General features: G+C 38.1%; 1 protein-coding gene across 6 annotated transcripts in view; it reads right to left on the minus strand.

Moving 5' to 3' along the window:
- CADPS2 (calcium dependent secretion activator 2) overlaps positions 1-24,301 on the minus strand; it is a 366,370-nt gene that overhangs the window by 16,081 nt on the left and 325,988 nt on the right. For all 6 annotated transcript variants that reach the window (XM_054173945.1, XM_054173944.1, XM_054173942.1 and 3 more), the window contains 4 exons: positions 20,697-20,771; positions 17,086-17,169; positions 16,933-16,965; positions 7,625-7,732 (listed from right to left, as the gene is read on the minus strand). In XM_054173945.1, the coding sequence (XP_054029920.1) occupies positions 7,625-7,732; positions 16,933-16,965; positions 17,086-17,169; positions 20,697-20,771 (300 nt within the window). The remainder of the gene's footprint in view (positions 1-7,624; positions 7,733-16,932; positions 16,966-17,085; positions 17,170-20,696; positions 20,772-24,301) is intronic.

Raw genomic sequence — 24,301 nt, forward strand, 5'->3', positions numbered from 1 at the left:
GGCAACTAACTACACTGCCAGATGAGGTGCCTGTTTAAGCCTGTGTTGTTAATTAGCTGATTCTACCAGACCTGCCACATATGTCCAGGTGCATCATGCAAAGATGTGTGTTTCTGGGTTTGCGCCAAAGGACAATTTTGCACTGTGATCAAATTTCAAGAATCTGAGAGAGAAGCCCACATATTTCTTGAAGATTATTCTGAGTTATCAAAGAAATAAGAAGATCAACAAGCTACAATCCATTTTTGTTGAGTCTCTTTTAAGTAATTAGGCACGGTCCTCTCATGTTTCGCAGAGGTTAATACAAACGCAGCTTTTGCTTCAAATGTGGCCTTTAACCAGTCTTACCTAGCCTCAACTTGCTGAGGTTGCCTTGGCATATAGTCTAGATCAAAAAGTAGACCTTTTGTCAAATCACACATTTGCAAATAATTACATAATGAAAGTGGAGATTGCTTATTAAAAATTAACGTGACAGGAAGCAATTTGAGAATGAGAGAAAAAAAAAATCACAACTGAAGTTTCTCGAAAAACATGGGTGAATACTCAGTCCTACAGCAACTGTGCTTTTGAGGTAGACATGGGCAGCAGAAAGAGTTGGGGACAGCAGGAAGAGTTGGTACTCTTAGCTGTGAAACAGCAGCTGAACATTAAGTCATGTGCCAAAGAGAAGCATTTGCACGTTTTGAACACGTTTTGTGCAAAAGGTTAGAAAACTTCTAGAAACGATGCAATTGAATAAAGCATTTGCTGACATGGTACTTGCAGATAGCGTGGCAAACAGAAATGTACTTTATATGTCTGTTTAGGTGAGTACTTTACATGTCTATCTAGGCATAGAATAAAGTATAACCTCAAGTACATCATCAAACTTAAATCGTCCATCACTGCTACTAGTGGAAAAGGGAAATCCTGGTTGTGTTATGGGAATGTTAGTAGCATTTAATTCACATTCCAGATAAACTACAAGCATTTATTTTTGCAGCAAAAAGAATATTACATTGCAGCTGAACTTCTGAAAATACAAACCCAAAAGCAGCTGCATAAATCTGCAGTGCTTAGGCTTTTCTAGTACTCATAAAGGCATTCAATCTTTCTGCACTCCAAAGAAAGTTGTATGAGTTCCCTGCCATTAACATCTCTTAAACTGCTTCTTGAATTGTTACCCTCTATAGCCTGCACAAGACCTCAACCCTGAAGGCATTCTCCTAAATGAGCAAACACTGTGAAGCCAACAGGACTACTCAGTCACATCACACCAGTTTAAGTCCCAGAAAGAATGGGCAATCACAACACCCAGAAAAGATGGGCAGTCAGGACCATCAACAGCTGCTAACAGGTGGCATCTTGCACAAGATAAAATGGGACCTGTTTGCCAGCACTGAGCTTTCCAGCATGTACACTCTGACTGTTGTGTGTGGTGCATGGGCCTCCTAGAATGGGAGCCTAAAAAATTTGTAAAACCTTTAAGATTTATCAACAGCTAAACACTCATGTGTTAAAAGTGCTCTCTTAAACCATTCTTTGTTTCTCAAAAAAGCAATCAATTATTACATAAAGACTTCATGGCGTATGTAGTCTTAATAAAATTGGAACCATACCTGTTTACACTACAAATTTATCACAGTATCACAGTATCACAGTATCACCAAGGTTGGAAGAGACCTCAAAGATCATCAAGTCCAACCTGTCACCACAAACCTCATGATTAGACCATGGCACCAAGTGCCACATCCAGTCCCCTCTTGAAGACCTCGAGGGATGGTGACTACACCACCTCCCTGGGCAGCACATTCCAATGACGAATTACTCTCTTGGTGAAGAACTTTCTCCTCACCTCCAGCTTAAACTTCCCCTGGCGCAGCTTGAGACTGTGTCCCCTTGTTCTGGTGCTGGTTGCCTGGGAGAAGACACCAACTCCTTCCTGGCTACAACCACGTTTCAGGTAGTTGTAGAGGGCAATGAGGTCACACCTGAGCCTCCTCTTCTCCAGGCTAAACAATCCCAGTTCCCTCAGCCTCTCCTCATAGGGCTTGTTCTCAAGGCCTCTCCCCAGCCTTGTTGCCCTTCTTTGGACTCGTTCAAGTGTCTCGATGTCCTTCTTAAACTGAGGGGCCCAGAACTGGACACAGTAACACAACAGACCCAACACAAGCAAAACCCTTAGGACATTGCTTTTAATGGTGAATAAACCAAGAAGGATTTTTTTTCAGGGAAAATGTTTGAAATGAAAATGCTCTGTGTGCAGAGAAGACTATCCACGCTTCACGTGCAATTAACAGGTACAAGAATGTGAGAATCTACCTGAGCGGAACCTAGGAACTACAGATAGTAAGTATTGCATTGATGTTTTAAACACTGTTTTATGCAAAACAACTTATCTTTTCTTTCCCCCCCCCCCCTTTTTTTTTCCCCTTCTTTTTTTTTAAAGCTGGCTTGTTACCAGAATCCAGCTTCATTTTAAAGGAAAGACCTTTCCATTTATAAATCTAACTAATTTTAAAAAAGCTCAGGAGTTCAGTCCCCATCTCAAAAATTCAGACTGAAACACCAATATAAGTCCAGTCAGTGATGATAACCTGACAGAGCACTGCATGTATTAATCTTACTGGTAAAACTGCCATTGATTTAGAGCCAGATCCTACAGGAATTTCATAGTTGGATATTTTTTACAACTGTTATTTTGCTATCAGATACACAGCACTGTTCTTTGACAGCTGCACCAATGGTCTTATATCATCCATCAAGCAGATTATAAACAAGAGAGGCCTTAATAATAATTACTAACATTTTAGATTTATTTCAGTTTTACAGTATCACAGTATCACCAAGGTTGGAAGAGACCTCAAAGGTCATCAAGGCCAACCTGTCACCACAGACCTCATGGCTAAACCATGGCACCAAGTGCCACGTCCAATCCCCTCTTGAACACCTCCAGGGATGGGGACTCCACCACCTCCCTGGGCAGCACATTCCAACAGCCAATCACTCTTTCTGTGAAAAACTTTCTCCTCACCTCGAGCCTAAACTTCCCCTGGTGTAGCTTGAGACTGTGTCCCCTTGTTCTGGTGCTGGTTGCTTGAGAGAAGAGACCAACTCCCTCCTGGCTACAACCACCTTTCAGGTAGTTGTAGAGAGCAATGAGGTCACCCCTGAGCCTCCTCTTCTGCAGGCTAAACAATCCCAGCTCCCTCAGCCTCTCCTCATAGGGCTTGTGCTCAAGGCATCTCCCCAGCCTTGTTGACCTTCTCTGGACATGTTCAAGAGTCTCAATGTCCTTCTTAAACTGAGGGGCCCAGAACTGGACACAGGACTCAAGGTGTGGCCTAACCAGTACTGAGTACAGGGTCACAATGACTTCCTTGCTCCTGCTGGCCACACTATTCTTGATGCAGGCCAGGATGCCATTGGCCTTCTTGGCCACCTGGGCACACTGCTGGCTCATGTTTAGGTGGCTGTCAACCAGCACTCCCAGGACCCTTTCTGTTTGGCAGCTCTCCAGCCACTCTGACCCCAGCCTGTAGCTCTGCATGGGGTTGCTGTGAATTATGTTTTACATAATTCTAGTCTAAATATTAATTTTCCCATTCACCAACTTCTACTTTTACAGCCTTTTCTGAACATAAGTGTTCTTCAAACACTGGTTAAGAAAAAAACTTTGTTTCTAAAATATTGTACTAAACATTATTTTAAAAGCTGAGTTCTTGGATTAAGTGATTAAAACTTAAAAAAGTTTCTGTGGGTGATGCTTTTAATCATAACTAAACATTGTAATCACCAAACAAACACTGCAGTGCCTGTATTCATGATTTAGTTGTTATACACTGAATCTACCTGAGTCTCTGAAGCAATAATGGTGGAAAAGTTTGCTTTATTTGAATTTATTGAAGAAACTTGTTCCAGTGTAACTTCATTATCTTAGTTGACTTGAGTGGATTATGGGATTGGAAGGCATCACATGGGTAATTCAATGAACTAAGCCTTCCAGAATTAAAACTGTGGAGCAAACATTTAACCCAGAGCTACTGCAGACAATTCATACATACAACATATTACAAAACCTTTCTAATACTCTTTAAGTACCACGGTGTTAGAAATATCCCCACTCCCAGCTACAAGCTGCTACAGCATGAGAGCAGGAGATAAATGTCTCAAGTTTCTGTAAAAGGAAGGAACTCAATAGTAAAATTCCCAGCTGATCTTTGGAAGAAGACCATATTCCAGACCTCAAAGGAAGACAAAAAGTTTGAAATGTTTCTGACAAACTGGTCAAGCAAAAACTTTGTGACTACAAATCTTGCTTAATTCTGAGAGCAGGAAAACAGCACACTGGCCTAGGAGAGACCAGTACCACCAAGAGTGCCAGGCCATGTTGTCCTGCATGCTGCCTATACTCCTGCTGGAAGAGATAGGAATGAAATGCACCTAGAGGTCAAGTTTTTCAGAAGAAAGGAAGGGAAAAAGTAATCAACTCAGTTCTGCTGCATGATCAACAGAGGTACTGAGGCATAGGACTTAAATAGTTTTGAAACAGTGCAGTAAACCCCAGCAACTTCTTTCAAAGCCCTCTGGAGATTTTAGCCAGTCTCATAGGGAAGGATCCAACAAGTTTAAGTCAAATTCTCTGATTTTCACATGATGTGTAGCATGTCAGTGCTTCTCCAGGCTTATCAAGCCCTAGTGGAAAACAATGCGCAATTTTATCTTTTCCATAGTTTGCCACTAGGTAAAATAGAAAACTTCCTAGCTTCTAGCCTTAACATATTCTGACATTTACACTTGGATTAACACAATTCTTAAATGATCTTCCTTGCTATGTACATTACTTCATATGTCAGACATGCCATTCTCTTGGCTACTGTAATAGCTGTTAGTATACAGCCACCCTGAACCAAGCCAAAGAAATTCATGCACAGCTTGTAATCATACATTTTCTAGGCTTCAAATAGCCTCCATTGATCTTGTCTATATTTATAACCACAACTAATAATAACAACTGTAAATACACATAAATATATAAATAATAACTATAACTAATACATTTATAACCAACACCTCTAGCACAGAGAATAGTCTGGATTTTATTTATTCAAGGTTTTGGGCTAGATGTATCCCTGGCTGAAGCACAGACATGCACTTTCCCTATTTTACCTGGCTGATGCATTTTAAGCAGAAACCAACTGCAGCCAGTCAAATGGCTTGAAGTATATTTACAGAGAAATGGGAATATATTTTATTCTTTCTATTGAAATGTAGCTTAATAGATTAAATATAGCTTAGTAGATTTGAATTCATAAACAATACTTAGGTATTGTTATCCCAGGGATTTGAAAAACACTTCTAAAACTTATTGTTCAAAATCTTGCCCAACCATACTGCTGTAAATCTGAATTAAGCTTACAAAAAGTGAGTCATCACAGTGAGATGTCTTTGTCTTAAATTTCTGCATGCTACACACCTTACACATTTGGTAATGCATTTATTTGAATCTGTCCAGTAGGTTCTATCTCCTTGTGTGGAAATGTAACACCATTGTCCATGTATTAAGAAAAACAACAACAAAAAAGATACAGATAGATATCTGATACACAGAATACTGACTATGTACCTCTTGTTTTCCTTTTCTCACAGCTACAAGCATTGACCCTGACAGCACACAATACATACTACTGAGTAAAAGGAGACAGAATGGTTTTGTATCTCAAAGGCAAGCGATATTGTCATGACTTGCATCTATACAGGAAATTTTTCATTGTGCTCAAAAGCTGGATTGTTGAAATGAAACTTGGAGCCATATTCTTCTGAGGCCCTGTCCCTAGGTTAGTGCTAGTTGGCCTAACTCAAAATCACCCCCAGTAACCATGCTGATGACTTGGTGGTATGGATGGTCGCTTGCTAGCTCTCAGGCTTATGTCCAGGCCTTGGCCAATTTACTGCTATGGGCATAGCCTAAGTCTTGGTCCAACCCCACTCATCAACAAAGCCCAACAAAGTCAACGGAGTCTCTCTAGTGAGAGAGAGCCTTGGCTTTAGGCACGTAATCCTATTAACATTCAGAAAATTACAACATAAGCAAAAATAACCCAAAAGAAAAACAAAAAATAGAAACTTGAGAACGAAACATATGCTTGCAGATTCAGTGCAAAAGCAAACTGAAGCAGAAGTTGCTAATATGGTTTTAGTACTTTGTGAAGGTGCCAGCTGGATGGATGATAATTTTTCTACCCCTGCAGGGCATCAAAGCTTTTATAAAATCATTCTTTTCACACATATTAGCACTTAGCTTATTAAAACAGATGATACTTTTCTTTTTTTTTTTTCCTTTTCCTTTTTTTTTTTTTTTTTTCTTTGCAAAGCTGCCTGGGAGTGTCTGGAAATAGAGAATCTGAGAGATAAGTCTCATTTTGACCACCCAGTCTAACAAACAACAAACACTGACATGACACACCGTGGCTGAGAGTCTATGTTATGGGACCTTCTGTGACTGCCACAACTGTAGTGTCACAGTAAAGGCTGTGAATTGCTGTTATGAAAACATTTGCTGTAACTTGCATAATTAAATGAAACTGGGAGATGACACACAAATAAATGTATTCCAAAGTCTGTATTATGTCCCAGAATTCATTTTGTAATAAATTGAAAGGCAAAGTGCAAAAGATGACTTCTTTCCTTGTTCAAATTCTTACATACCTGTGACGTCATTGTCATGTAAATCCACCCAAGTTTGTAACAAAATAACTTTTGCTTTAGACACAGATATGTAGCATTTGAATTTATACAGAAGGTACCATTTCAGCTTCCTGCAGCTTCTCCTTCAGACAACTAAGAAAGGTGCATACCACACATAAATTAGTAGTCAGAACTTGAACGAGCAGAAATAAGCCCAAGAGAGTTGTTAGTGGCAATTCTTCACACAAGGAAACAGAGAGACAATTTCTGATAAGAAATAGGAGGAACAGGTGTGAAGGGATGAGTGGAGAGAGGCTGCGGAAGCCAGTATTGAAGCTAAGGGAAATCATTGCAGAGGTACAGCCTGGCTAGCAGGTGTGTGAGCCTTGGGGATGAGGACAGGGATTACTCTGAATTTGCAGAAGAGGGATTAGAATATTGTACATGAGTTTGAGAATGCAACAAATGTTTAGGCAACTTTAAGAAAGTATAGATCTTAAACTAAAAATCACTCCATGAAAGTACCAGTCAAACTCATAGCCATGCCTTGCATAATGAGCCTCTTTCTCTATAGAAGCAGGCAGTGATGTGTGCAAGTTCTTTACTTAGGGAAATTAGGTCTGCAGTGAAGTCCACAAACCACAGCAATCCAATTTTTTTCCATTAACACATTCAAAATCAAAAGATGGAATAAAACTAGACTACCTGCAGAGAAAATATTACTATTTCAAATAGTAATGTTCTACCAATTTTGTTTATGTCTTCTAGCATTTGAAAAGTTTCATCCAAAACTATTGAAGGAAAGGCCATCCTTGGCAGCTGAAGATAGCAAATAAAACATAAAAGTAATCATCAGGCAAGAAGATCTTAATGGCTTGTTGAATATCACCAAAAGCATATTATCCCCTCTGATATAGTAGTGCTACTGGCAAGCTTTGCAGTGGTAGTTACTTACATCAAATAACTTCTCTATGTACATTTCCTCATTGACCTTTTCTCGAAGTATATCCTGGTTTTGTCGAACAAACATAATGTAAGTGTCTGCTAGATCCATCCCTGGTTTCTGTGGAGACATAGAGCAAGGGGAGAAAGCAGTGGGAAGGGAGAGAGATAGGTCACTAAACAACTGAGACTTTTAAGAAGTTATACTTAGGCATAATGAAAATTGAGATCATGTTACAATGTTCACACATGTATAAACTGTATTTACTGAATCTGCTGTGAATTCTGGTTTAGTTACCAAGTTCAGGAGGGTTCATTATTAATAAAGTCCTCAGTTTTATAATCCATCTATGCTTTAAGTCATAAAGGTACATTGCCATATGTAATGGAATGAAGTTTTGGCTCTGGTGATATCAATGTCAAGCTTGGACATTTTCCCCTTTTTTTGTTAAGTGAGGCTCTCCTAGCTGCTCCACCCTCAAGGTCCAGATCCTGTAATGGCATTTGAAAAGTGGCTAAAAAAACATTCTCTTCCTTTTTCATTGCCTCAGATTTGTTGTCCGTTGCTTCCAATGTATAGATGAATTTCATGTTTGAGGTTAGCTTCTACTAATTCCAATTCAAAAGATGTGCAAGCATTTCACTGAGGTCAGTGACATAAAAAGGTTGGTATGGGAGTAGACCTGATGCCCTATTTTTCTGAAACTGTTGCACGGGTACAATCAGCTCAGAGGATGAGTAGGGAAGGAGAAAGGGCTGAAATGTCTTGTACCAATCAATGTTCTGTATGAATAGCAGAGTAGGCATGATTTCCATACTGCACTCTGAAACATGGGACAGGCTAGGATATGTTGTGTGTATGTGATACTATATCAAGACAGCCAGAGTGATGGCTGAAACTACTCTCTCCTACCCAGCTGGGACTTCTGGTCCTCTGTAGCCACAAAATACTGTTCCACTGTCCCCTAATGGCCTGCAGCATCCCATTTCCTGGCAGTGTATGCAGAGATACTCAGGCATTCACCTTTCTCTAACAGGAACCAAGAATAAACCCTTCAGAACCAAGAATAAAGACTTCAGAAAGTCTTCTGTAGATGTTCTCTGGTAAGCAAGTTTGTAAAAGTATAGCTTGCTCCCAAACAATAGCTCTTGAAGTTCATGGCATGTGAAAGGAAGCTAATTTTTATAGTACTTTACCATAAACCTTAGGACAAAGCTATGTATAAAGGATTCAGATTTGGCTAAGTCTGATTCTGAACTGAGCAAGTGACAGCTCTAGGAAAGCAGGATGAAAGCTGCTATACCCAGTCCTTAAAATCCTGGACATAAATCATCTCTGTTTGTCAGAAGCTGTTACTTTCTGAAAACAGCATAAGCACAAAGCTGTAAAATATTTAGCATATTTTAAAGGCCTGTATGCATAAACATGTTCATATAGTTAAAATATTTATGTATTTTCTAGTCTACAAGTGGATGAGTTTTACATTTTCTCATTCCTTATTATCTCGATGTAATATATTATATTGTACATGAATGAGTCTGCACAGAAGATGGAAGGAAAGGTGCAACATGTCCAAACTAATATCTGTTCAGAAACTGTCATTACAATAACAGCATGAGAGCATTTCCCCCTCGAATCTGCAGTGAGCAAAACTTCCTGGATCATGAGCTTCATCTCTTTATTCCTCATTCGACCATGGACACGCAGGAATTTGATCCAAAACAAGAAGGTTTTCTTTTACATTTATACATGTGCATTGATGGCAGTTTCACTTCCTTAAAAGTGACAGTTAAATGTGGAAAACTCACACTGAAAAACTGAAATGTCTCCTGCACATTTGGACTGATCATTCCAGAGGCAATGAAAGCTCTTTCAAAATATTTACCACATACATACGGTCCTACATGACACTCTTGAGAGGAAAGGAGGACTATATGTACGTTTGAGTTACCCAACTTGATCCTAAGCATAGAAATAAAAATACAAGATTAAAACAGATGAAATAGCTTTCTGCTGGAAAACCTGGTTCATGGAAATCAATAAATTTCCTTTGCAAAAAATGTGCTTTCATTAAAATGTGTCAGAAATGGTTTAAAATGAAACTAAATCACAAAGTGAAGCGGATTTAAAATGGCTAGCTCTGCATCTTACCTTAGTATACTCATTTTTGATGGTGCAAAAGAATACAGCCAAAAAAAGTCTGACAGGCAATTTACAGGAATTGGGCTAGTTTTAACTTGGGAGAATAATGGGAAAACATTGTGCAATCCCCCAAGTTTGGGTGAAAGAGATAATCTAACAAATGAAAGGCTGATTACAGTTCTTGGATGTATGTATTCAAAAGGATAAACGCAGCTTCCACTGAATGGTAAACCCAAATGGTTCTCTGATTCATACAATCTTTTGATTTTACTAAGTTCATTCCTCTTGCAGACAGCCAAAGCTAGAAAAATAACATTTCCCATCAGCATTAACTCTCCCCTTATCTTTGAGATGTTTACCTAGTCTTGAAGCTGTCACATATGGGAATTTCACACCTAGTGAATGTATTTTCATGTAGCTTGTGGCACAGGAGTGTAATAATTAAAAGAATATACACAAGTAAGAGTAACTGCAACAGCTGGTGACATTTACCAATTAGAATTACAGTTCTTTAAAACACTTCATCCTTCTTTAATGTGTGCAGGATAATTATCTTTGAAATTGCTGTGGAAAAAAAAATTAATTTTCCTTTTAAACTGTGTCTGCCTACAGTACAAATATGTCTGGGTAAGGAAGATTATCAATACTGCAGCAGTATGACTCTGTTTTAAAACCTCACCGAAAATCATTGCAAGGTAACTGTCTTTGAGCGTGGTGGGCAAAACACACCAAACATCAAATGAATCAACACTGTATCAAACACTTCATTATCTCTCCACAATGCATGCCTCAAATGTATTTGTTTTCTCTAAATGTGAATAAAGAAGTGAAAGCTATTATAGCCATCAAAACAAGCTTAATGCTATACATTTCATGTTTTAACTGCTTTTAATAGGGATTATGCATTAGATGGGAACCTCTGATTACATGATCCTCTATTGCTCTAGTTTGGATTATTAAACTCCCCCCCAAACCCCCACCAGGTTAATGTAGAATAAAACAACACAAAACCAGAAGCAAAACAACAATTAAGCAATTAGATGTACTTCAAAAGACAAACAAATAGAAACTGAGATGCATTTTAAGTGGCTGTCACAGAGGGAATTTCATTACTAGTATTAAGACAGATTTAAGCAATGAAGTCTGAGCATTTACACTCAATATAAAAAATATTGCTCCTCTGAATCTCTGGCAGAACATCTGGTGAAATGACTGGGACAGAGCTAGTTGCACCTCTTTGGGAGAAGAAGGCAACCTGGTGTACTTATTTGCATAACATATTCTCCCTGAAGATATTCTGTCTGAAAACTTCCCCAAGTTTAAAGAAAAAAAAGGATAAAAAGTAAAAAAAAAAGGTGTTTTTTTATGATAAAAAGTTATTGTAGGTTTGTTTTATTCAGAACAGCAGACAAGATGTTTTGCCTATCCGAAAATGAAAGAGAACCAAACAAAGAGATGAATGGAGAAGCTGGAAACACAAAGACATCAAATGAAATACCAGGAAACGAAGAGTTGTAAATAGGGTTACTTTGTCACTGGTTACACAAGTAACTGAATACACTGGCCAGTGAATGAGTTTAAACAAGGGTGTAGGCTTCAGCACATTCTTTTTTTAGGGTTAATCACTAGTTAACCTGGCAAGATGAACATGCTGTTTGGGAAAAAAAAAAACTAAAATCCCTGTTAATTATATACTGCAAGTGCTCTTACTTCCTGCTGCTGCACCTAATCCCACAGGTGCAGGTTGTCTCTTTTACTATTCACTGGTAGGTGGGTCCAGATCAACAGGCACTTTTTCATAGCAACAAATTCAGATAAAGAAGCACCAGCTTAACTTTTCCCCTTAAGCAGGAAAACTCTCTCATACTGTATGCTTAACAAGAAGGCGTGTTTTAAAATACATTGTTACAGCTTCCAAAATTGTGTGGCATCTGTATTACGATTGACACACGTTGCCCCCACTGGCAAAATTTCCCTGATGCATCTAAAGTAATGCTGCATTTCCTTGATTTTTCCAGGCCTTCAAGTATTTTGCTGCTGAAAGGTCTGCAAATAGCTTAATACCGCCACTCTTGGCCTTTTCCTGCAGGAGAGACACACCTAAGTTTCTGTGCGGCTTTTTGCAACGCAACAGTTTGCACAAATCTCAGTAAAACCTGTGTACGTTTGTAAATACTCCAGTTATGTTTATTCTCACTTTGGCATTTGTCACAGAACATTTCTTAGCATCAGAGAGTATTAAACAAACTTATATCAGTGATATTAGCAAACCCCCCTCCCCCCCCAACTCTCTAATTTTACCCAGTTGATATCGTTAATGTTTCAAAGACGAGAACAGATGTTGTAGAGCAACTACATAATCACACACTTCATCCTATTTTCTGTTTGCTTGCTTCACCACCCCCTTCCCCTCCCCTGCATCTTGGAGGGAGACGTTTTAACTACAGCATGGATATAACAATGAAATGAAAAGGAGTGATGAGCTGGAGGGGGCTATTGTAAGAAACACAGGAACTCCTTATTCAGTGCCCACCACCAAATAAAAGAGAATGTTGGAAAATCTCACTGCCTGAAACTTCTCCTCTAAATGCTGCAAGGCTCATCACTTGTGCTTTGGAATGGCAGAGTTACAAGATCATTAAAATATTTCTTTTGTATAGAAACTATTTGTACTCATTACAAGATACTATTTTTTTTTTACAAATCAAAATATACAACCCAGGCAGGAGGATGCATTGTTTGTGTAATCAGTTATGAAAAAGAGTACTCTGCTTAAATGACAAAATATTATGCATTTTTCCCTGCCTCTAGAACATTTTACTATAGACAAAAAAATATCCTTGGCAAAACTGGATGTGTATTTTGAAACCTAAGCTTTGATTCTGGAAGAATGCACACAAACACTTTTTCATGTATGTGTAGTTTCATTGCATTCATGGAGCAACACGAGCGTGCGAGTGTCTGCACCAAGATCTTGATTCTGCAGTGTGAAAGGTCTTTGGAAAGCCATAGTTCCTATGGCAAAATCTGGTATTAAAACATGCTTTTTTGTTTTTTCCCCCCTCAAAAATAACTATGTTCCACTATGTTACTTCCAACTTTCTTACTGACTAGCAGCCATCCTTCTGATCTGCCTTTAAGAGGTATCTCAAAAATACTGCTGACTTAAAACAGATAATGCAGGACTTTCCCTCCAATTCTGCAACAGCTTGTTTTTATAGATCTCAAAACAGAAGGGCCAGTTCCCAGGTTTGAGTAGACAGAGGAGGAAGGCAGAGGCCCTGAGCATGAGGATAATGACTGTTCTGTGCTCTTTATTTTTAAACAGAGGTCTCCATGAAAATCCTGTTTAAAAATGAATGGCACAGTCTGGTTACACCTGAATAAACACTGATTTTTCCAGAAAGAGTCGTTTGCTTCTTAAAACCGGCTAAATAAGGCCACAGAGTACAAGTGTGATATTTAGAAATGGAGGTATCTGGAAGGTCCTAATGTGTATCTGCTTCGTAGGAGGCAAGAGTTCCTACTCTGGCCTCAACAGGACCCTGTAAGTCAAATGCTGGCACATGTGTGAGGCCCCTTTTCATACCTTTGATCCCCACATAAAGACAAGAGCGGAGCAAGAGGTCTGGCATTGTGTGAGCTGTGCACTGCTGTCAACCCTGGGTCCCTCAAATGGCCTCTCTGCACTTGGTATGACAGGTGGCCTACATGAAGTGAGGGAGGATTAGGTTCCTTCTGTGCCCTCTAAATAAATGGCATAGATTACTGGCTCCTACAAAGGGATTTAAACATACCTTTCTGAACAAAAAGCAGTATATACATATGCATGTAACTGGATGCTCAATTTGTATGAGTAATTGCTCTGGTTATATTTGTAAATGAGGCAAATGTGTGTAGAAATGACCAGCTAGATACACAATTATTTGTGTGCAAAACTGACTTACATGATAAGAAACTGAACACAATGAAATTATCTACATGACTGAGGAATAATAATAATTTGAGATTAACAATACACATTTCCCCTGCCTCAATTCTACTGCATTCTTTTCCTATTATCATTAATTAACTGGTTTTGTGAACAAACTATTGGGGAAAAAAAATAGACAGGTTGTACTTCTGCATCTCCTATGGATTGCTTGGGCTTTAAGACAAACTGACAAAAAGTTATAGTGGATTTGAGTGAGGGTTAAGTTTTTTTGGTGGTTTTGTTGTTTGTTGTTTTGTTGTTTTTTTTTTTCAAGTAGCCTAAATCGGTTTCTGTGTTCCAAAACACCAAAACAGCATTAAAAAGAGAATAAACTGCATTCTTCATGTACTGTGTGTAATGCTTGTGTTACTTTCCTCTGAACATTTGGTTTATTTGAGGTGCACAGCAGCCACCATTTCTTTCACCTCAGAGCCCAGCATAGTGTGACAATTAATAAGAAAAAAAGCATAACAACAACTATGTTTTTTCATTACTATTTTTAGGAGGTTGTAAGTCATCACTGCCACTTCTTTGTCTGAGTTATTTTGTATGGTTATTTCTGTTGGTGTCTCAACTACCAAAACATACACAGTGTGCATAGATGTAATGGTTAGCGAAAGCAATGAGAGTGTCCCACTTCCTAAAGAGCATTCTGAAAAATGGAGGAGTGTGCTGAAAGTTCTCTTAAACAGGTTAAAAAGAAGATTAAACTCTTTTTTGATAGAGTTATTCTCATAATTCTCTGGCATGATTAATGAATGTATGGGGACACAGCAACATTTTTACTAACATCTGCCAAATGAACTGCAAGTCTCTCTCTCTACTTCCCTCTCTGGCCCTGTGAAGATGATGGATGCCTTCTGAGGAGTGTGTATCTTTGTGCCCAACTATTTAATGTCTAACTCTCCTCTTAATATTCATAGAATTAACCCTCAAAATGACCAACAGTCATCCAAAAAAGTCATCCTTTTTGCATCTTTTATTATTTCTAGGAAGGGGTTTACTGTGGTCACCTTTATGTCACTTCCACATATGTAGACATATTGCAATGAGGGAGAAAAATAGGTTTTAAACCATGTCAGTTCGAAATGCAGCCACATGAGGCATTTAATTAGCTTCAGTGCAGACTTACTAGGTTACCATCACATGATCAAGAGCTCTGTTTAAATTCCTCACCCTGCACCACCCCTCTCTCCACTTCTCACTTCAGTTGTAATCACAGGAGACGACCTTGTATTGCAATGACTTACAGTCTCCTTTTGCAGTTTGCACTTACCACAACTGGTGATTTTAGACCCTGTTCAGACTCGACAGCCACTGACAGTTGTGACAGAAATGGCTGTTCTTAGCCTCAACTGCATCCTTGTAAGGAGAAGAATGACTAAGCAAAACCAAACCCCAGACTACCAAACTCCTTCAAGCCAGGAAAAAAGTCCTCCAGAACTTGGAATATAGTCGTAGAAACAGCCTCCCTGAAGTACTGTGTACTCCCACAGTTTGCAGCTCTAGTACTATACTTCACATCTTGGACTGCATGAAAGTTGTGAGGGATAGCTGGAAAGCAAAAAGGCTGTAAAAATGTAAGAATACTGATTGCCTGTCTATAATCTGTCTGTCTCTTCAGGAACAACCATTCAGTGAATGTTATGATGGCAATGAGGCTCCAGCACCCACCTCCCCACTGTGCTTTCTGGAGCAGTGCACCCCTCCTGTGTGACCTGACTCAGTATTGCCCCGAGCTTGTGGTAAAGGTATTTTTATGGTTTCATCTTTGATGTAAACTTCAATGTACACAAGCAAATGGTAAAAGACTTTGACAGCTCCTTCTCACAGGTATTCCATGTAATTTTTGAGAGTTTTTCATGTTATCTGAAAGAAGCCAGTGAATTTCTAGTTTGTTCAGTAATCTTTTTGTTAGGCTTTTGAATCTTAAGAGCCTCACCAAGGGCCTTTTGGGGGCAGCTCCACAGCACAATGTATTACCAAGAGGTATTTGATACGAGATCATTCCTTTGAATTGAAGATTGGTCCTTGTTTTATGTTCCTTTTTTTTTTACAAAGCACAAGAGCATTTCTATAATTCAACAAAAAGTCCACATGTAACCAAGTATGAAAAAATGCTGAAAGCATCATCCAAACAGAAATGTTACCCTTTTTTACCTTATGAATAAGGGGAATATAAAGATAGCAGAATGACACATTCCAGAAACAGAATTTTTTCCTTTTATTTAATATGCATGGATTAAAAATAATGAGTAATTTAAGCTTGCAAGTGTTATATATTTAAGTATGGAACTGCTGAATGGGTTTCTAGCCACCATACAGTCTGGCATGTCTGGGTTTCTTTTTTTTTCTTCTTTTTGTAAGGTCATCAACATAAGGATTTTAGCAATTTTTTTTTTTTTGGGGGGGGTGGGTCATGATTGCAAAATAAGATTGTTTTATAATCACATTACAAAGGGATGAGAACACAGACTTGTAAGAGAACAAAGGATGTTTACTGGCAGGGATAATGACTATTTGGTAACTTTTTTTTTTAAGAGAAAAGATATGCTACTAAAAATATTCTAACAGTTGAATTGAATTTTGCTTTTATGTACCTGGTCTATTCTATTCTATTCTATTCTATTCTATTCTATTCTATTCTATTCTATTCTATTCTATTCCATCCCATCCCATTCCATTCCATTCCATTCCATTCTATTCTATTCTATTCAGGAGCTCCAACAGTTATCCTTTTTAGTTTTTATTTATACCACAGAAAGATTACACAAGCAAGGGTAAATCAACTAGAGATTTAGCAAGCAAGGGATTAAATAAGCAAGACTGGGTCCTGAAGCAAGAAATCAATGGATATTCAAGTATGATGTCTTTATGTGTTGTTTATCCTGCACTTTTGAATAATTCAGCTGAATGATAGCTACCCTAGAAATCAGTATCTAAGTTACAATCCTCACTCTTCCACAACTGAAAAAGTGCATTGAGAATAACCTTTCTAAGCTTTGCTTTGAGAGTTACTCGTTGCTTGAGGGAAATTAAACGCCCTCTGAGGGTTGTGGTGGCTGTTTAAATACTCGGTGTAAAGCTATAATGAATCTCTGTAGGAAAGCGAAATGTCAACAATAAAAAACGTGAGCTAACAAAACCCCTACTTTTAAAATTATTCTGAAGACCAGAGAAAATAAATTAAAGGGGTTGTACTTACAGGAACGTCAACATATTTCGCAGCTGCTTTCACCTTTAGAAAATGGAAAATAAACCAACACACAGTAAGTATTTATTACTAGGGACGGTGCACAGTTGCAGAATTATACATGGAAAGAAGCAGAACCAAACCACTGTGAATCCAAACACTTACAGTGAATGAAACTAAAGATGAAAAGAAGGTGCCTTCATCGTATCTTGACAATTTGGACAGCACACCTTCCAACACTGAAACAACCTGGAGGAAAAGCACAGAGAAAAATCTGAATGCACAATGTGAGAAGCAAATATTTGGAATAAGAATGTGAGGTTTCCTTCCTCAGATTTTTATTGCTCAGAAGGGCAATGCAAACTATCAATTTGATCACATTCACCGTCTCCCAATCAAGGATAACATTATTTTTGATCGAACTGATGGAAATCATTGAACCACTGCTGAAATAGAAATATGGACCCAAAATCCTCTTGAAGTGGGCCTGCCATCCAACACCATTTTGTTGCCTCTAGAATGCATGGTTAAATACAGGAGTGTGTGCACCAGGCATGTATTTGGGTAGGAAACACACACTATTTTCTATGACCACAGTTTCTAAGAGCACGGCTTCAAAGACGATGGAGCACAATTGTTAAGGGTGGTGATCTTGATATCACATTTCTCTTAACTTTACTCTTGAATAGAAACCCGTCTCTGATTTCATCCAACAGCGTAACATTGGAGTTTTGTGCCAATAGCAGATGTTGTTGAACTACTACTACATGGCCAAGAAGGGGCGAGAAAATGTATGCCTCAAATCTCTGGTATGGTTCCTTTTCTCCTATACTTTCACTTGTGAGTCTCTGAGCAGAGTGTCTCCTTGGCGAGTGGCATAAGAAGGTGTTTGTGTCAAAATGTATTTCTGACCAAGAAATATCTTATTAGTTGCATTAATTATAGCTTTAACATTTCACCTCCCTCAAATTAGCCTTAAAGAAAACAAATCCCCTTCCCATGTCCCTCTGTGATGCTATGTTGCTCAGGTAATTCATGGTATCTAACAAAAACATGGTATCTAACACCCGTTGCATTCGTGCACATTTATTTCACACATAGGAATTGCTTTCCACTTTTATATAAAGACTGTTTTAAAAGTCATTCCTTGCTCCCAACACAGTCATTCCCACAACCATGAATATCATTTTATGAGTGTGAGGACAGAACAAAATTCCATCTGGCATGCTGTTAATGGGCACTGTAACAGTGTCACAACAGTGTCACCTCCAGAGGAACTGAGATCATCACTTTACAATAAGCCCTGCTCTTAACAGTTCAAGGGGCAGGAGTAAGTGCAAACCTACATTTGCCATTTATCAATCTAACCTGTCATATTTACAGTGATTAATTAAGACACCAGTATGTAGGCGCCGACCAAGGAATAAAACAACGTTATGAGAGAGAGTGGCAGTTATTTCTGCACCCCACGCACCGTTTAATTACAGTCCCTACATTAGAATAAAATTCAGCTTTCTGCTTTGCTGTTGCATGCCTGTGAGGAGCTGCCAATCTTACTTTTAACTCATTTTATCTGACTGGTGAGGATTCTTTCTGTAGAAAGCTGTTCAAACGTAGTGTGCAAAGATCTACTATGGAAGGGCCTGATCTCGCAAACTTGGTGTCCAGAGTGCCAACAAATGGAACACAAAAAAGAACAGAGAGCAAAACACTGGAGTGTCAAGGATGGCCATTTAAATGAAAAGCTTAATTATGACGTTGATAACTTGTTTCCTGAGATCTCAGTGTAGGAACATGTGAAGCTCTAAGAGTACTTCTGTGTACATCTCATATTCTCTGAATTGGTTACCCTAGGACACGCTGCTTTGTTTCTCTGTTTTGTGCTATTCCTGTCATTTGTTAAATGCTTGGTAAGCGTTACGTATAAAAGGCACAATACGACCTTTACCAAGTAAAGTTTCACTGAAGTGAAAAGACTCTTCATTTTCACAGATGACTTATGACTAAAACCAATGACTGGAACACTTATTCTTCTGGAACATGAAAGAAATAAAACAAAGGCAAAGTCTAAAAAATAATGAAATCATATTAGGTGGAAAAAAATGGGACACACCCGGATGTCATGCACATTCATAGAATCACAGAAGCAACAAGGTTGGAAAAGACCTCAAAGATCTTCAAGTCCAACCTGTCACCCAAGACCTCATGACTACTAGACCATGGCACCAAGTGCCACGTCCAATCCCCTCTTGAACCCCTCCAGGGACAGTGACTCCACATTGATGAGCACTTTTTCCGGCCAAAAGTAAGGCTGAAAAATCAGGCTTCCTCTGTACCCTCAGAGGCTTTCTGTCTTAGAAACAATCAGAATGTCATTGGCATTTCACACCTCATGTGACAAGAGACTGGGTTAAGCTTCTGATGACCAGCCAATGACACAGAATATTTACTTCCTGTTTCAAGATTTCAACCTCTGGTAATAGTCTATGTGATAAATAATAACAGTAAGCCCTCTGTATTGACATCAGTTGTCTCTAGAAGTTCTTGTACGTATATACAGGAGGAATATGACTATTATCTTCATTCTTCTATAATCTTAGATGTTAAAAATACTACTCAAGAGGTTTAAGTTTCAATACCTTGATTTGCTCTAATTAAATTCCCCTTTCTTCTTAAATAACAGTTACAACACAAACTCATAGGTTAGTTCATAGTGATGACAGGTGGCATGTAAAACTTGAAATTGCCAAACCACTTGCAGTTATGTTGACATCAAAACTTCACTATTAAGGAAAAAAATGGACATTTATCACTAAGTGAACATTTTTTACTTAAACTTCTGCAACAGTTCTACAAAGCTTTTCTCTTCAATTCCCATGCGAGCATGGTGGGTGGGAGTCTGAAAGGAGATTCCCACCCTGCCACTCCCCGCTAGCAAATTGTGACAAGTGAAAATAAAGCCATGATGAAAATATGACCAGGGTCCTACTTTTTGCCCCTAACTCACAAATTGCAAAGGTATGGCTTATTTCTTCTACTTTGAAAATCAGGCATTTCTGGGTAGTTTGCTATACATAGATGACAAAACTGCTAGCTTTCTTTTTTGTGTCCTTCAAACTACTAGGGACTGAAATATTTTCTGTTATACCAAGCACTTAAGACTTTTACTGGAGTAGAGGTGCTACAGTAACACAGGACACTGTTTGACTTTTGTTCATTTATTCTCCAAGTGCCTGTATCTTGTCAAAATGTATTTGCTTTTTAAATATAAAGCCCTGTACGGTCAACATCAAGAGCTATCAACTTAAAAACTATTTTCAAATTAAATGTTTGGTGGAACAAAATCTCATTAGAAAGTTATACTAACATTCTAGATGTTGTTTATCTCTAAATACAAAATTTAAATGCCACTCAGTGACAGGAAGAAAGCTTTCATGTGAAAATCCATCAAAAAAGAAACCATGCTATTAAGAGAATAGTGACACAATCCAATCCTTCCAGTTCTACTAGCTGCTAGCGGTTTTTATCTACAACAGAAATGCAGAAGACAGACTTACCTGATTTGCAGGTTGCGCAGAAATTGCTTACCCAATGGGTAATAAAGTTTAAGTTTGTAAATTCAATATTACTTGCATGACTATTACTTACAAATCATGTTGTTTTCCCCTCTCAGTCTCACAGTGGTATAGAAAAAGTGTGATACTTAAACGCATTTCAGAAGTTCAGCAATTAGACACTTTCTGCTTTATTACAAATGAAAATCTAAGCAGTTTTACCTTTGAAACAAGAAGCGAAATAATTTCTTTGACAGTTTCTTCAATCAGGTCATCTATTTTCGAATGGTATTGTTGCTGCATTTCAAAAGATAGAGGAGCATTAGCATGCATATGAACACACACTTTTGTCATAAGTCATAAATGGTACAAAGCTGATAACCCTGCCAGATCAGATTTACTTAAAATTATCATTTTGAACATCAGCAGAACAAACCCTTGAAAATGATCCACCCAATCAACACTTTCTTACATTCTGTGTTGAAAATTTTCCCATGTACACTGTTGAGTTAAGCAGCTAATGGGGTTATTATTTAGATGAATTGAGTTCTTATTCTTATTCAGGCGAAGGAATGTGAAGGATACTTTTTGTCTTCTCCTATATAATTAAGGTGCCCATGTATTTTTTTCTAAAGGGCTGGTTTAGCTGGAGAAGCAAAAAGACTAGAATAAGATTTAATTAATACAGCATTTCATGTCTGACAACTCTCATTCATAAGTTATTTTAAATGTCCTCTAGAAATAAAATGAGCTCCAATTGTTCATCCTAAAAGAGCCATTCTGTTAGCACAGTGAGCTGCAGTTTATACAAATCTTACAATATGCTCAAGCAAGGGCAAAATTAAAATTTCATCAACAAAGCAGAATAGATGGTAACAAATTAATAGGCCATAAAAGGCATAATAAGCCAGACTTCAATCTCCACAGCCTTTTTCTTTCACTTTTTTTTTTTTTTTTCATAAAGAAGGTGCTTTTAAGTAAATGCTTTTAAAATAAATCTGAAAGACTTTTTAGATAATACTACAGAGTTCTCTCCTGAAATTAACAGGAGCTAGGGATCCCATTCTGTCAAGCAGGCACATCAATTTAAACAGTAATTCTTCCTTTAGAAACATTTATCTGACAGCAAAGATTGTCCCCAATAGCTACTTCACAGAAAATGTGACTTGTAAAGACTAACCCTATCTTCATAGTTCAAGGCTATTTGGAACAGCTAACAGCATAATGCTCAGAGTAAAAGTACTGAGGTCACAATAAACATTAGCCTAACTTAGCAGCTGCCAGATGAATAATTTTCAGAGTTGCAAGTTTTTAGAGGCTCTTTTTCATCTGTCTCAGACATGCCATACAACCCAAAACCACTAACTCTGATCTGGAGTGATTTTCTAAACAGTGTGCCTACCAAACCTGCATTTGAATTAAAAGGATAACACTAAGAGATGTGTATTCTCACACGTATTTATCTGCTACAGCCATCAAGATGAAGCATAATTATTTTTGGTTTTAATCTCTTTTAAAGGTTAAAAACACTTGGAAAAATGTGAATATACATCTCAAGGAGCAGAAAACATTTTGGAAAGGGTGAACTACAAAATGAGTGAAAGAGCATATTAGAAGTGTGTCGAAGTGTGTCAAAGCACTTCCCATGATTTCAGATATTTTTTATTCTAACCATATTAATGTCTTGACCAATGAAACATAATAGTGATCTCCGAAGGACTTAATCGCCCCTAACTGTCTGTGGCATCTGCTGCTTACAAGTCCTCAGAAGGCAAAGGTTTCTTACTCTCTGAAAACAGCATGTAATTATTCTTCTACAGATGCATGCACAAAACTGTACACATTCCTATGATTCACGAAAAATCACAGTTGTCCCTCTCAAAAAGTGTCTGTAACTTTGCCTCCACAGCGCTTTAAAATAACGGATCTGTGTGTTCTAAGATCAGTTCCTGTATTTTTGCCTTTCCCTCCCACCTTGAGTATTTTTTTCCCTCATCATAAAGGAAATATAGTTTTGTAGGAATGGAATATATTTAATAATTTCTCTGTGTGGCCAAGTAAGACAAGAACTAAATCAAAATACTAAGAAAAAAAATCACATTAAGCTTCCAAATGATGATATTTATTAGAAATAGCTTTTGAATTTTGTAACATGAAATTTTTTAAGATTTATTTTACAAACCATGAGATCACAGATTTTTCAACCCACTCCTCCCCAAGGCCAACTTCCACTGAAACAGCGAACCACCACAAAACAGAACTTCAGATCCTTGTGGAAGACTGTTTGATTTCAGAAGACAGGCTTTAAGAAGATGCCAAATAGGGCAGAATGAATGATGAAATTGTATGAACTGACAAGGCTGTATGCATGATACTGAAATCAGCACTTGTAGACTATTTTTCATCTGCTGACTGACATGATCACAGCGCACACAGAGACAAGTCAGATCCCACAGCTGCGTTGCTTGAATACACATTGTGGAATCCTTCAGTCCTAAAGCTCCTTAAGGATGTAATGCAGAACATGACTCTGCTTTTCCAGCTGCCCTAGAGTAACACCCATTAAAATATGAAATACAGTGGCACCTGTAGGAAGTACAAGGGAGAAAACTATTGCTTAGTGGCAAAATGTGTCAGAAGATGTAGCCAAATTGGACAGTCTTTTGAGCAGAGTCCATCTGGTCTTCCACATGTGCCACTCTGCTCCTAGCAGCATTTTCGAGGAGACAAAGCATTTTATTGCCTTTTGATACTTGTGTTTTTGGAGATTGCCTTTTTGCTACTTGTGTTGTTCCCCCCAGATTGAAAAGTATGTCTCTCTTCTTTTATAACCATGATAGGGTATGGGGAGGCTGGGATTCTGAAACAACTAAGATAACTTCTATGCACTATAAAGCACTCAACAGAAGAGACCAATGGCATTTACTCTGTTTATGCTACCCCATTAAGGAAAACAACAAATAGGCTGTGACTCAGATTTAATGCTCTGCCTGTATTTACTGATTTCTCAACCTAAGCACCCCCAGAAATATTTTATTTTTGATTATTGTCTCCAGTAATATTTCCTGTGTGTTTCATACCTATAATAATCAAAAGATTATAATAATATAATATATTAATAATATAATAATATATAATAATCAAAATATTATTATACCTATAATAATCAAAAGTTGCCAGCATACTGTAGCATCTAGATCAGAAAGTTATAAATTAGCAGGTTTTAAACTATTTATTACAAGTAACAAAGGCCAAAAAAATCTCTGCACTGAATATCATGTAATAGAAAATATTTCCCTTACTGCTGCTATTCATTTGACTCAGGATCCATGGACTGTAAAGGACTAGCACCATTTGGCTTCTGGTCCAGGAAAGAAGGAAGTGGAATACTGCTCACTCTACAACTACCTGAGATGACATATACTGAAACTTAGACGACAGGAAGGCAACTGTGAGAAATAGCAGCAACCAGTATGTTACTTTGCCATTTTGCTACATGCTTCCCCTGTACTCCATGAATTGCCATTTTGTTGGCCTGTGAAGCAAGCTGCAGGCACCAATAGGAAGTATGATAAAGTGATTTTAGCCAGACCTGCTTCTCAAACCTATGCAAGCAATTGCCAACCAATGTAGAAGACATCTGAACTCTAAACACAATGTATTGATCATGCTTGTAACCAAATTATGCTATGCTTCTCTTAGGTTTTAGGATGATATCCAGGATGCAGGGAGAGGAGGCCTTCTGAATGGCTGACTTGGCAACTCTTTAACATAGGTCATAACTGGAAGACATTTTGGAGAATGGTGAGCAGTGCAACTACCTGAAG

This window comes from Dryobates pubescens, chromosome 27 (genome assembly GCF_014839835.1).
Source record: "Dryobates pubescens isolate bDryPub1 chromosome 27, bDryPub1.pri, whole genome shotgun sequence".
NCBI lineage: Eukaryota > Metazoa > Chordata > Aves > Piciformes > Picidae > Dryobates > Dryobates pubescens.